Source organism: Oncorhynchus gorbuscha, linkage group LG18, assembly GCF_021184085.1.
Source record: "Oncorhynchus gorbuscha isolate QuinsamMale2020 ecotype Even-year linkage group LG18, OgorEven_v1.0, whole genome shotgun sequence".
Classification (NCBI taxonomy): domain Eukaryota; kingdom Metazoa; phylum Chordata; class Actinopteri; order Salmoniformes; family Salmonidae; genus Oncorhynchus; species Oncorhynchus gorbuscha.
This window is the reverse complement of record NC_060190.1, coordinates 39,843,840-39,857,620: the sequence shown is the minus strand read 5'-3', so window position 1 is coordinate 39,857,620 and position 13,781 is coordinate 39,843,840. Positions and strand designations below refer to the sequence as shown.

At 43.2% G+C, this 13,781-nt stretch overlaps 1 protein-coding gene across 1 annotated transcript; it reads right to left on the bottom strand.

Moving 5' to 3' along the window:
• Positions 1–221: 221 nt before the first annotated feature.
• Positions 222–10,588, bottom strand: slc26a6l (solute carrier family 26 member 6, like). Its single transcript, XM_046311870.1, has 19 exons — positions 10,233–10,588; positions 8,599–8,738; positions 8,303–8,413; positions 7,980–8,155; positions 7,477–7,641; positions 6,697–6,849; positions 6,054–6,136; positions 5,513–5,660; positions 5,135–5,248; positions 4,874–4,951; positions 4,575–4,670; positions 4,008–4,114; positions 3,636–3,705; positions 3,414–3,506; positions 2,604–2,714; positions 1,930–2,367; positions 1,673–1,727; positions 1,442–1,584; positions 222–1,341 (listed from the first exon to the last, which is right to left on the bottom strand). Exons 1-19 carry the CDS (start codon positions 10,370–10,372, stop codon positions 1,315–1,317), a joined length of 2,448 nt encoding a protein of 815 aa, XP_046167826.1. The 5' UTR covers positions 10,373–10,588; the 3' UTR covers positions 222–1,314.
• Between the last annotated feature and the right edge of the window lie 3,193 nt (positions 10,589–13,781).

Below are 13,781 nucleotides of genomic sequence, written 5' to 3'. Positions count from 1 at the left end.
TTGTTTTTCAACAGGGCAATGAACCAACACACATCCAGGCTGTGTAAAGGCTTTTTGACCAAGAAGGAGAGTGATGGAGTGCTGCACCAGATGATCTGGCCTCCACAATCACTCGACCTCAACCTAATTGAGATGGTTAGGGATGAGTTGGACCGCAGAGTGAAGGATAAGCAGCCAACAAGTGCTCAGCATATGTGGGAACTCCTTTAAGATTGTTGGAAAAGCATTCCAGGTGAAACTGGTTGAGAGAATGCCAAGAGTGTGCAACGCTGTCATCAAGGCAAAGGGTGGCTACTTTGAAAAATCTAAAATGTAAAATATATGACTGGTACTGTATATATGTATGCTTGTGTCACTTGCATCCATTACTTCTCGTCCTACTACAGGTATTGAATTTCTATTTATTTGAAGTATTATTTATTACTTATTTATTCCAAATGTTTCACTTTCCATGTTGTGTTGTTCACCTTGTTTGGTGTTTGTTTCCAAATGCACTGAATCACTTTCCTCTGCTTCAAATAAAGTTTACTTTAGATTTTGAATTATAGAGAGTTATTTCTCTCATTTCATTGGAGTCACAGAGGAGCGAGTGAGGCCAATTGCCAAAGCTGTTCGTGACAACACTGGCACACCCATAAAAACTTTCAGGATTTTATTGAAATTTCATAAAATGTAAAGTATATAAATGAATACTTTCCAACTATTTAAAAATCCAAAATATATTAAATGACAAAGCTGTAAAACATTATCCTTAATATAACCCATAAACTAAGTGAATTCCGTTGGTGTATAATATGAGGGTTTCAGCATATAATATCCTTACATCTTTTTCCACTTTTACTTATTTTACACTGTTAATATGTGTTTTGGGGCAAAACTTGGCAGTTGTGAAAAAAGTCAAAAGTTGGAAGAGTTGCGGAGTTAATAAGAAATTATTTCATTGTTGATTAGATGCTTTTTTCATTAATTGGGCTGTTTTCTCTTGAATCATATGGTCTGTCCACTAGAAACGTGTAGACAATATGAATACATATAAAGATTTTTTTTTTAGGTCATATGTGTACATTTTATAAAAGTTATGTAAATATAAATGACCAGAGAACATTTTGGAAACTTTGTTAAATTATCAGTAGTTTTGCAACCCTATGTTGGGGTTTAGTGTACCTTTCATTTTTTGAAGGCATTATAGTTACCATATATATACACAGTATATACCTGTATACTATATTCCCAAATGAAAGTCACTTTTCAAAAGATAGGGGCCCCACCCCATAAAATAGAATATACAGAGACGTCAGACTTCAGTAAGGGATCTCAGAGTTTGGTGCTGCACTGCATCTCCTGCAATGACATATTTACAGACATGGTTCATTTGTTCAAAGCAGTATACAGTCTTCCATATTGTATCTTCTATTGAACTGTAGACGTGCACGTCTCTCACCAGAGAATACTCATAGCTGGGCGTTGATGTTCCCTGGTGGCCAAGACAGTGCAGCACAGCATCATGGACAGTAGCAAACAGACGTCCTTTAGTGATGGACTCCGAGAAGAACCCTCCCAGCTCTAACTGCTCCACCACAGACACTGGATAGAACAAGTAACAGTTATTTACGCATCCTATTCAAACTAATGAGCTATTCATGTATTAGCTAAAGATAGTGCGGTTACTTACTCTGACACCCAGCCATGTAGACAGTAACATCAATCTCACCAAAGTCGTGGAATATCTGTCAAAACGGGACAGGAGGATAAGCACTTCTGTACTTTTCCACTTTTAACATCCTAAACTCTTTATCTCCACCTAACAAACCGTTGTCATCCTAATATTTTTCTTTCATTGAGGGCGCCTACATTCCTGATTTTCTTCTCTCAATACAAGGCCATCTCTCGTATGTCCTCATTTCCATGCCGTCATCATCACCCACTCACGTTTCTCATGGTCTTGATGGCCACGATGTCGATAAAGTTAGCCGTGGAGAGGTCTAGGATGATGGAGTGGATGTCCCAGGTCCACTTGCCCAGCGATCCCAGCGAGACCTTATCCAGTTCCCGGCTCAGGGTATCCTCACTACTGGACCCCAGAGTGGTGGTGTCCCCATCTTGCAGTTCCGACATTGACCCCAGGGTGGCACAGTCTGGGTCGTTACTGCCCTTCAGGTACTCCCAGCTGCATTGGTCATCGGGCGTGCGGGGCGTTGTTGGCATGACGAACACGGTGCCGTTCTCGCGGCCGCACCAACCTCGTTGGTCGTCTCCCAGTGACTCCTCCCTGTCTCCATCTCCGCCCCCCGGTTCCTTCCATTGCCCCGCCGCCTCCTCTACGGAGAAAACCCCGGTCTTCTGCTCTGCCGCTCTCAGAGCATGCTTCTGCACAGTCCACACACAGACAACACGTTAGTTTACAACACATTTGTAAAACCCGCCTTATGAAGACATAGAGAAAGAGCAGCACCATGGCTGTCTGTCATCTAAATAATGCATAGATTAGTTGAGATATGACGTAGATTTATACTGTACAAGTTTATGCATGTACAGAAGGATTCCTGAGTAGTTTGGAATTTGTTATTCAAATGTATATGAATGGCGGCTCGACAGTGTCTCACCTGTCTCTTGGCCTCCCTCCTAGCTCTCCTCTCAGCTCTCTTGTCTCTGCGTCTCTGCTTGGCCTCCTGTCTTCTCTTGTAGATGATCATCTTGCTGATATCAAGCCCGCTCTAAGACACAGACACTCCCATCTGTTATCGTCACGTCCAACACATGCCCCAAATATAGGCCTGCAGTCACGAAACGCAAGGTCTGCGTCTCAAATGGCCCCCTATTCCCTAAACACTGAGTATACAAAACATGAAGAACACCTGCTATTTCCATGACTTAGACTGACCAGGTGAATCCAGGTGAAGGCTATGACCCGTTATTGATGGCACTTGTTAAATCCACTTCAATCAGTGTAGATGAAAGGGAGGAGACAGGTTAAAGGAGGATTTTTAAGCCTTGAGACAATTGAGACATGCAGGGGAGCAACTTTCACTGGGGACATGTCCCCCTCATATTCTGAAATTGCATTTTTGTCCTCCCAGTTTTATCATTGGAATGTGTAACAAAACTTGGCAACAGTGTGCTTTAGGAGCATGCGGACTCCTCTGAGCGGTTGGGTAGGCTGTTTGGAGTGTTTATCCGACTGGATAAAATATATATATATTATGTCCCCCCCCCACTTCTAAAACCAAAGGTGCGCCCCTGGAGACATGGATCGTGTATGTGTGCCATTCAGAGGGTGAATTGGCAAGACAAAAAAAATGTAAGTGCCTTTGAATGGGGAACGCTTTCGAACACCCTGTAGAGCATGAGGTGCAAATGAGTATCACATGAAGTGCAAATGAGTGTCACTGTCAGAGTTGTATGGAAAAGGGCACCTTTTCTTTTAGAGCCTCTAGGTAGAGGTCAGCGTTGGCGAAGTACACGGTGGCAGAGGAGTGGAAGATAGTGATGCCAGGGACCTCTCTCACCTGCCACACACACAAACAAACGACAAGGTTATGGTTAACCGCTGACTGGGCCACCTCCCTTCCTGCTGCCTCCCAAGGTCTGCTCTCTCACCCATAGAAATAGAATGATTCTATTCTCTGGTGTCTCACCTCTCTGTGGGTCTCCATGTCCAAGTAGAGCTCTGTCCCTGGAACGTGTCCCAGAACTGAGTACTTCGGGCTGAAAGAGAGGACAGCAGGGTTGGCTCACCACCAGAGCAGTCCAGTTCTCAGTCAGAGCTACTGTGTAACTATTAAATCGATGCAGTTTTTTTTGTTGTTCTGAATTCTTTATCAAATGTTGGTTTTTGGCTTCCACTTTTTTTAATCAATCACTGACTTTAGCCAGAAAGACCTGTTTAAAAGTGCCAAGAATGAATTGCCACCTGGCACCTGTTGATGCTGAGCTTTTTGATTTGTTTGTAAAAACACACAGCCAGATGAAAACTATGCAGTGTTGAAGAAGTGGAAGAGCAGTCTTACAGCTGGGTCCTGAAGATAACAGTGAGCACAGCGAAGGTGATGGAGGCACCAAGGCCCATGTCCAGGTTGAACAGCAGTGTGGATACCCAGGTCACCAGCCACACCACCTGGGAACAGGGCCATTCTTATGTACTACTTCTGAATGGGTTATGTATGGGTTATGCATGGGTTATATATGGGTTATGAATGGGTTATGTATGGGTTATGAATGGGTTATGTATGGGTTATGCATGGGTTATGTATGGGTTATGAATGGGTTATGTATGGGTTATGAATGGGTTATGTATGGGTTATGTATGGGTTATGAATGGGTTATGTATGGGTTATGCATGGGTTATGTATGGGTTATGAATGGGTTATGAATGGGTTATGTATGGGTTATGTATGGGTTATGAATGGGTTATGTATGGGTTATGTATGGGTTATGAACGTGTGATGACGCCCCCTATGTAGATACCCTGCAAACAAAGCGTCACTGTGTTTTTCAATTATATTCAACTATATCGACCATTCACAACCAGAGAAGACGTGTGTAATGTGTATCAGGAAGTTCATTTCTCCTCTCACCAGATCAACTTTGCTGCTCCTCCACAGAGTGATGATGTCATAGTACTGCTTGAACATGCCCTTCAGGTTCACAAAGACGATGGCTGCAAGCACAGCCTGAAACACACACAAACATAAGAGTGGCTACAACAAGTATAGAACGCACGTGCACTTTCAAAACCTCGTACTTCACCCTTCAAAAACACCTGAACAGACTAACTCATGTAAACGATGTAGAACGAATGCATACAAACAGCATTCTGTCTCCTATCACAATGTCCCACACACACAGACGGTATATAGCTGAAGTAGAGCCGTACCTTTGGCAGCTCCTGGAACAGAGGCCCGAGCTTCAGCACAGTCACCAACACAATCACAGCAGAGGCCATTCCAGCCATCTGGAGTAAAGACATTGGATATCAATGCATCTTTCAGTGGTCACAAAACATAGATTCATGCTGCTTTTACATGACCTTCGCACATTCGTTGTGTGTATGCATTTACATGCACGACTATGGCATTAACATAGCAAACACTATTCAGAATGGTGCACAGTAGGAGTCCCGCAGCGTTCCTCCCACCTGTGTCTTGCCTCCGGTACTCTCCTGGATGAGACTACGGGACATGGAGGAGCAGACGGCGTAGCACTGGAAGAATCCCCCCACGGCATTACTGAGACCCAGCGCCACCAGCTCCTACAGCAGGGAAAGGGGATGGAGAGGAGAAAGACAGGTGAAAAGCCGATAGGAGAGGATGGACGAGGTGAGTGTGTGTAGAGGGAGTGTAACAGACAGAGGTTTGTTTGGACTGCATTGGCGAGCCGGTTCAGTTACGGTGGCCTATGAGGCGCGACAAGATCAAATGAATTCATGGGAAGATGGTACAGCTTGCGTAGATTGTGAGGGATTCCGTTGCTTTGATGGTGTTGGAACAATGTATGATAAGTGGGACTGTCTCACCTGGTTGCTGTCCACCTTGTAGCCATGTTTTAGTGCAAACGTCTTCCCAAGAGAGATGGAGATGGCGTAGCCCACAATAGCCAAGGCAAACGCATCCCCCATCACCTCTTTAAACAGGCTAGCATCAGGTAACCTGGGGGCAGCCAGGCTGAATAAAGCAGAGGATATTTAGGTCAGGGTAGTACCAGAGGTGTCAACCATGCAGGGGTCGGTAATAAGAATGAACAACATACCAGCAAGAGAAGCGGTCAACAAGAAGAGGTCAAGATAAAGTCACGAGGATTACAATTTGACAGACAAACAAGGTATTAATGATTATTACATGTTTCTCTGTCTCTCTATCCCCCCCATCCCCTCCCCCCACCCACCCCACACACACACACACACACACACACACACACACACACACACACACACACACACACACACACACACACACACACACACACACACACACACACACACACACACACACACACACACACACACACACACACACACACACAGTTGAGTGTAAAAAAACAAAACTTTAAATACTCACCCGCTGGGAATTTCCCCCACTACTGAGATTGTGTAGTTGCCGTTTAGGTGGGTGTAGGACGATATCACCGTTGCCGCCACAATCTTTATCGAAATAGAAACACATTCTTTCCAATTCAACTTAGTCACAATCTTTATCAAAATAGAAACACATGCTTTCCAATTCAACTTAGTCACAATCTTCTCAATACAACTGGACCAATTAATGGGTATGTTGCAAGGAAAACATCACGTCAATCATTTAGTGAACATACTGTAGGTTAGGTGAATCAGAAGCCAGAAGTGTGCCTAATCATTAGTTATGAATCCCTTATTTCTGCTGTGTATGACACTAATACAGTACATTGGAATGGTCACATATAGTTGACTCAGCTCTTGTGTTTCAGACTAGGGCCATTGTTCTACATTTCTGTTTTTCTATGCAGGAGCCAAAACTTGTCAACACAAACTCGACTAGACAGAAGAAAGAAATCTCTGACCTACCCAAAACGAATATAAACCATGTCAAATATTTGAAGTTCAAATGTATCTTTGACCAACCAAGGTAGAAAAAGAAAGAATAGATTTTTGTAGAGAAACATATGGAAGAGACTGACAGAGCGACAGGACGGTGAGACAGCGGACAGAGTATCATAGTAACCGACCGTGATGAGCTCCACTGGGATGGGCACAGGCAGTCTGGCGCTGATGGCAGAGTTGATTTCCTTGGCTGCGATGAGAAACACCATGGATACACCACTGACCGCCAGTGTGGGGAGATGGGTCTGAGGTAGCTTGGAGCACACCTCCACCAGGGTCTGTGGACAAGAGTTACACCAATAGTATATGAGTTCAGGGTTTTGTGCTGGGGTTAAGTTAAAGTGTCAGCTGAGTGATAGTGTCAGCTGAGTTATAGTGTCAGTTGAGTTAAAGTGTCAGTTGAGTTAAAGTGTCAGTTGAGTTATAGTGTCAGTTGAGTTAGTTATAGTGTCAGTTGAGCTAAAGTATCAGTTGAGTTAAAGTGTCAGTTGAGTTATAGTGTCAGTTGAGTTAAAGTGTTAAAGTGTCAGTTGAGTTATACTGTCAGTTGAGTTAGTTATAGTGTCAGTTGAGTTAAAGTGTCAGTTGAGTTAAAGTGTTAAAGTGTCAGTTGAGTTATAGTGTCAGCTGAGTTATAATGTAAGTTGAGTTACAGTGTCAGTTGAGTTACAGTGTCAGTTGAGTTACAGTGTCAGTTGAGTTATAGTGTCAGTTGAGTTATAGTGTCAGTTGAGTTATAGTGTCTCTCACACACACACACACACACACACACACACACACACACACACACACACACACACACACACACACACACACACACACACACACACACACACACACACACACACACACACACACACACACACACACACACACACACACACACACACACACATGGTACTCACATACACCAGTGACAAGGGCCCACTAAAGCGTGTGGTGGACAGCCCAAAGAGCTGTGCGATCACAGCAACCACAGCGTGAGCAGCAGCTGCTGTTGTGTAGGCTCGCACCAGTGGCTCCGACAGGTAGGTACCCACAAACCCAAACTTCACCAGTCCCAGCACCACCTACAAGTGGAAGCATGAACATTCGAACACAACATATTCCTACTGTCAGTCATAGTAAGGATAAATTAGCTACGAATGCCTGATTTGTGCTATGTGTCATAGCTCTTGAATTGTATTGACTGGATTGAAGTGCAGTGTAACATATTGTATTGTCTTGTGTCATGTTGTATTGGAATGCATTGGATTAAAGCATGGTCTAGTACATTGTGTTGTCTTGTGTCATGTTGTATTGGATTGCATTGGATTAAAGCATGGTCTAGTACATTGTGTTGTCTTGTGTTATGTTGTATTGTATAGTTTTTTCCAGTAGCAGCTAACTGTTCTATTCTTTTGATGACCTGGATGAGTCCTCCTAGGACGGTGGTAGCAGCAGCGACCTGCACCCTGTAGGAGTCCCTGGCAGTGATGTTCACCTCAGTCAGGTTAGTCCCATTCAGCATGACCAGGAAGTTCCTGTCTGGAGCCAACCTCTCTGTCACACTTCCAACCATGATACTGAGCACTGCAAACGTACCTGCACACAAACACAACATAACGACATCTGTGTATGTACATTTGTATGCACAAAAATAATTGTACTGACAGGGAGCTGACTGGGAGCCCTAGTGTTAACCCTATTCCTTATCAACCAATCACATATGACATATTTCTGTCCACTTACCTATGGAAATATGTCTGGACGTCCCAAAGAAGAAGTAGACCAATGCAGGGTAGAGGGATGTGTATAGGCCAAACACTGGGGGCAAGGAGGCCAGCAATGCATATGCCATACCTGCAGAGAGTATCGAGAAATCTAGTTAAACAGCCTCGCTAGCCAATAAATCATTCAACTACTATTTTCCACTGGGTCTGTATATGAAGTGCAGGTTGTTCACATTACGATCATTGAAATGCATGTTGTTATTGAGGATCATTTTGTTTTTGTGATAAACCCATGAGGGTGTGGTCTTACTGTACCTTGTGGCAAGTGCATGATGCCCACACTGATACCAGAGATGAGGTCCGGCATGCCATAGTCCCAGATAGAGTAGCGGGGCAGCCAGTAGAGTACAGGCAGACAGCCCACCACACTACGTTTCAGCCTGGGTACAGTACATCTTGAAAAGGGGGGCAGGGGGGTGACAGACAGAAGAGGGATAGGGTCAGGGTTGAGGCTAGGGTTAAACCGGGATGTGGACATTAAATTAGGGTTGGGGTTAGGGTTAAGGTTGAACCGGGGTGGATAGTGGATCGGGTTGAGAGCTTCAAGTTCCTCGGTGGCCATATCACTAAGGACCTATCATGGTCCAAACACACCAACACCAATGCCTCTTCCCCCTCGGGAGGCTGAAATGATTTGACATGGGCCCTCAGATCCTCAAAAAGTTATATAGCTGCACCATTGAGAGCATCTTGATCGGCTGCGTCACCGCTTGGTATGGCAACTGCTTGGCATCTGACCATAAAGCGCTACAGAGGGTAGTGCATACGGCTCTGTACATCACTGGGGCCGAGCTCCCTGCCTCTATACCAGGCGATGTCAGAGGAAGGCTCTAAAAATTGTCAAAGGCTCCAACCACCCAAGTCATAGACTGTTCTCTCTGCTACCGCACGGCAATCGGTGCTGGAGTGCCAAGTCTGGGACCAAAAGCCTCCTGAACAGCTTCTACCCCGAAGCCAATAGACTGCTGAACCAGCCTGACTATTTGCATTGATCCAGTTTTAATTTGCACCGACTCTCTTGCACCGGCTCTACACTCACCACCCACACGCTCACACAAACTACACTGACACTCCAACACACACATACACACGCTCACACAAACTACACTGACACTCCAACACACACATACACACGCTCACACATACTACACTGACACTCCAACACACACATACACACGCTCACACATACTACACTGACACTCCAACACACACATACACACGCTCACACAAACTACACTTTACACTCCAACACACACATACACACGCTCACACAAACTACACTGACACTCCAACACACACATACACACGCTCACACAAACTACACTGACACTCCAACACACACATACACACGCTCACACAAACTACACTGACACTCCAACACACACATACACACACTACATACGCTCACACACATGTATATTGACACACACTCACACATACACACACGCTGATGCTTCTCTGTTTATTATCTATCCTGATTGCCTAGTCACTTTTACCCCTACCTACATGAACATATTACCTCATCTGCCTTATGCCGCTGCACATAGACTCTGTACAGGTACTACTTGTATATAGTCTCGTTATTGTTATTTTATTCTGTTACTATTTCCTTTATTTTTTGTAAATGTTTCTTTCCTTTTAACTGCATTGTTGGGAAAGGGCTCGTAAGTAAGCATTTCATGATAAAGTCTACACCTGTTGTGTTCGGCGCACGTGACAAATAATATTTGATTTGATTTTGATCCGAACCTAGACTTAGGTTCACGTGGGTCTAAGCCTACTGCTTAAATCCTTCCATAAAATATTTACCCCGTCTATTTGCAATAAATAAGAAACTCACACACCTTAGACTTGTGCGTGCACACAAACACACCCCGTCTGTGCCTTACCTGAAGGACTCTTTAAGCTGCTTGGTCAGGGAAGGGTGAGTGTCAGAGTAGTCCATTCTCTGAGCCAGCTCCTCCAGCCTCTGCTCATCCAGCACATCCCTCTCCACTCTGTACCCCCTAGCCTTCCGGCCCGTACCCATACCACCTCGTCCAATATGTCCTTAACAGTATATAAGAACCAGGTTGGGATATTTCGTCCTCCCCGTGTAAGCCGCGTGAAGTGCCTGTCAGTCCCCCTTTTGTACAATATGACAGGTGAAAGAGACGTTTTTTCCAAACACCGAATAAAACAGGTTTACTAAAAAGTTAACTTTTTCACCCAAAGCACATTGGGCATTACCATTGACTGAGGTTCTATCACGATCAAAGATAAGGGTACATTCAATAAATCATCCTTTATATGTGTGTGTCTGTGTGAGGTGGGGGGGTCAGTGGTTGATCGTGTGTAGGGCATAGCCTATAATGGCTAACTAAGAGACATTTCTCCACCTCATATTTGGTCATTCAAGGTCATCAAGAGCCCCATTTCAGGATGTCCGGATTGCACTCTAGTCATAGGAAGGAGGTGTTTCCACCAGATTCCTTACACTGCAAAAGTGATGCTAATGAACCATGACAACACCAGGCAGCCTGTAGCTGATGACATACTAGTCCTGTCATCTATTACAGCCAGATCTGGTACAGTGGAAAGATAGACAAACACAGGATATGGAAAAAGCAACATCAGGGAAATTATTATTGACTTAAGGTGGAAGACAACATACTGTACATACAGCGCCTTCAGAAAGACTTCACCGCCCTTGACTTTTTCCACATTTTGTTGTTACAGACTGAATTTAAAATGGATTAAATTGAGCTTTTGTGTCACTAAGATACACACAATACCCCATAATGTCAAGTGGGAATTGTCTTTTTAGAAACGTTTACAAAATCATTTAAAAAATGAAAAGCTAAAATGTCTCAAGTCAGTAAGTATTCAATCATTTTGTTATGGCAAAACTAAATAAACTCAGGAGTAAAAATGTGCTTAACAAGTCAAATAAGTTGTGTGGACTTATTGTGTGCAATAATAGTGTTTAATATGATTTTTAAATGACTACCCCATCTCTGTACCCCACACACACAATTATCTGTAAGTTTCCTTAGTCTAGCAGTGAATTTCAAGTACAGATTCAACCAAAAAGACCAGGGAGGTTTTCCAATGGTTCGCAAAGAAGGGCAAACATTTCAAAAGCAGACATTGAATATCCCTTTGAGCATGTTGCAGTTGTTCATTTCACAGTTATTCATTGCAGTTATTCATTGGTTGGTGTGTCAATACACCCAGTCACTACAAAGATACAGGCAACCTGTCACGCTGGTGTAAAGGATTTGGAGACAGGCGCATGAATACATCATCTAGGTTTTTAATACACCAAAAACAAACACGTGTACAAAACACTGGGATGTACTCAAACAAAAGAGCGAGGGTAAACCTCGTAGAACAACACAAGACCTGTAATACACAAAACATGCAGCACAGGCTGAGACAACACATAGGTACTCACACGACCAACGGACGTGGGAACAATAATCCACAGCCCAATGGGGAAACAAAGGGCACATTTATACAAACACAATAAGCGAGGAATTGGAACCGGGTGTGCGTAATAACACAGTTCAGTCAGTCTAGATGGCCGGTGACGTCGACCTTCGGAACTGGTGAACAGAATGAGCAGCAGTACCGGGGGGATCCGTGACACAACCTTCCTAACTCAGTTGCCGGAGAGGAAGGAAACCGCTCAGGGATTTCACCATGAGGCCAATGGTGATTTTAAAACAGTTACAGTTTAATGGCTGTGATAGGAGATAACTGAGATTGGATCAACAACATTGTAGTTACTCCACAATACTAACCAAAATGACAGAGTGAAAAGAAGGAAGCCTGTACAGAATAAAATATATTTTAAAAAATGCATCCTATTTGCAATAAGGCACTAAAGTTTTTAAATTAAAAAAATGTGAAAAAATGTGACAAAGAAATGTACTTTATGTCCTAAATACCAAGTGTTATGTTTGGGACAAATCCAACACATCACATCACTGAGTGCCACTCTTCATATTTTCAAGCATGGTGGTGGCTGCATCATGTTATAGAGCTATGCAATTACAAAATCCTAGAGCAAAACTTGGTTCAGTCTGCTTTCCACCAGACACTGGGAGACAAATTCACTTTTCAGCAGGACAATTACCTAAAACACAACGCCAAATATACACTGAGTTGCTTACCAAGATGGCATTGAATGTTCCTGAGTGCCCTAGTTACAGTATTTACTTAAATCGGCTTGAAAATCTATGGTAAGACTGGAAAATAGTCATCTAGCAATGATCAACAACCAACTTGACAGAGCATGAAGAATGTTTTAAAGAATAATGAGCAAATATTTCACAATCCAGGTGTGCAAAGCTCTTAGAGTTACCCAGCAAGACTCACAGCTGTAACCGCTGCCAAAGACGATTCTAACGTGTTGAATTATGGGGTTGAATGTTCGAATTTTTAATTCACTTTGACATTACAGAGTATTTTGTGTAGATCGTTGACAAAACAATTAAAAAATATATATATACATATATTTTAATCCAACTTTGTAACACAACAAAATGTGGAAAAAGTGAAGGCGTGTGAATACTTTCTGAAGGCACCACAAAAGTATTTGGACAGTGACAAATGTTTTGTTGTTCTGTACTCCAGCACTTTTGAAATGACACACTAACTATAAGGTTACAGTGTAGACTGTCAGCTTTAATTTGAGGGTATTTTCAACCATTTAGAAATTACAGCACTTTTTGTACATAGTCATCGCATTTTAGGGGACCAAAAGTATTGGGACAAATTCACTTACATGTGTAATAAAGTCATCCAAAGTTTTGTATATGGTCCCATATTCCTAAGGGGCAAAGACTACATCTCTACTTGTTGGATGCATTTGTTGTTTGTTTTGCTTGTGTTTGACTTATTCCACATTTTGTTGTGTTACGTCCTGAATGAACTACAGAAATAACTCATTTACATTAATAGAAGCACCTTTGGCAGCGATTACAGCTGTGAGTCTTTATGGGAAAGTCTCTCTCTATCTTTTCAGAATTTTCCGTCAATTAGCAAGTGGTTGAATCTCACCAGAGAAATCATCAGAGCGAGGGGAACAGCGCCCCTCTGTCTCAGTAAGTGTAGCCCATGTATCTGATGCTTTCTGGATTATGAAATCTTGCGGCCGTAGCATTTGATTGATTGATACCAGTAGGCATTTGGCCTCCCTTGATAAAAAATGTATGTAATTAGCCAATCAACGTTGAGCTGAGCTCAACTGTGGGCTGTCCTGGTGCAGCAAAACGCCTCCCAAGGGAGGCCAGTTTGGATTTGGCATCACTCCAATCAAATCACATCCTAAGCAAAACGCCATTTTAGTTTCTGGTCTGTTTGTGTTGATGTCCTGCAGTAGCTAGCTTGCTAAATTGGCCCTTTTCTATGCTATGAATGGAGATGGGGATTTGGACTTGCGGTTTTGACTT

Bases quoted from the DNA above. Each gene is read 5' to 3' on its own strand.
- slc26a6l (XM_046311870.1), bottom strand. From the start codon at position 10,372: ATGGGTACGGGCCGGAAGGCTAGGGGGTACAGAGTGGAGAGGGATGTG. The intron at 5,661-6,053 runs GTGAGTATTTAA...TGCTTTATTCAG, and splicing joins GTGGGGGAAATTCCCAGCGG to CCTGGCTGCCCCCAGGTTAC. The intron at 4,671-4,873 runs GTACGGCTCTAC...TGTGTGTTTCAG, and splicing joins TGTTCCAGGAGCTGCCAAAG to GCTGTGCTTGCAGCCATCGT.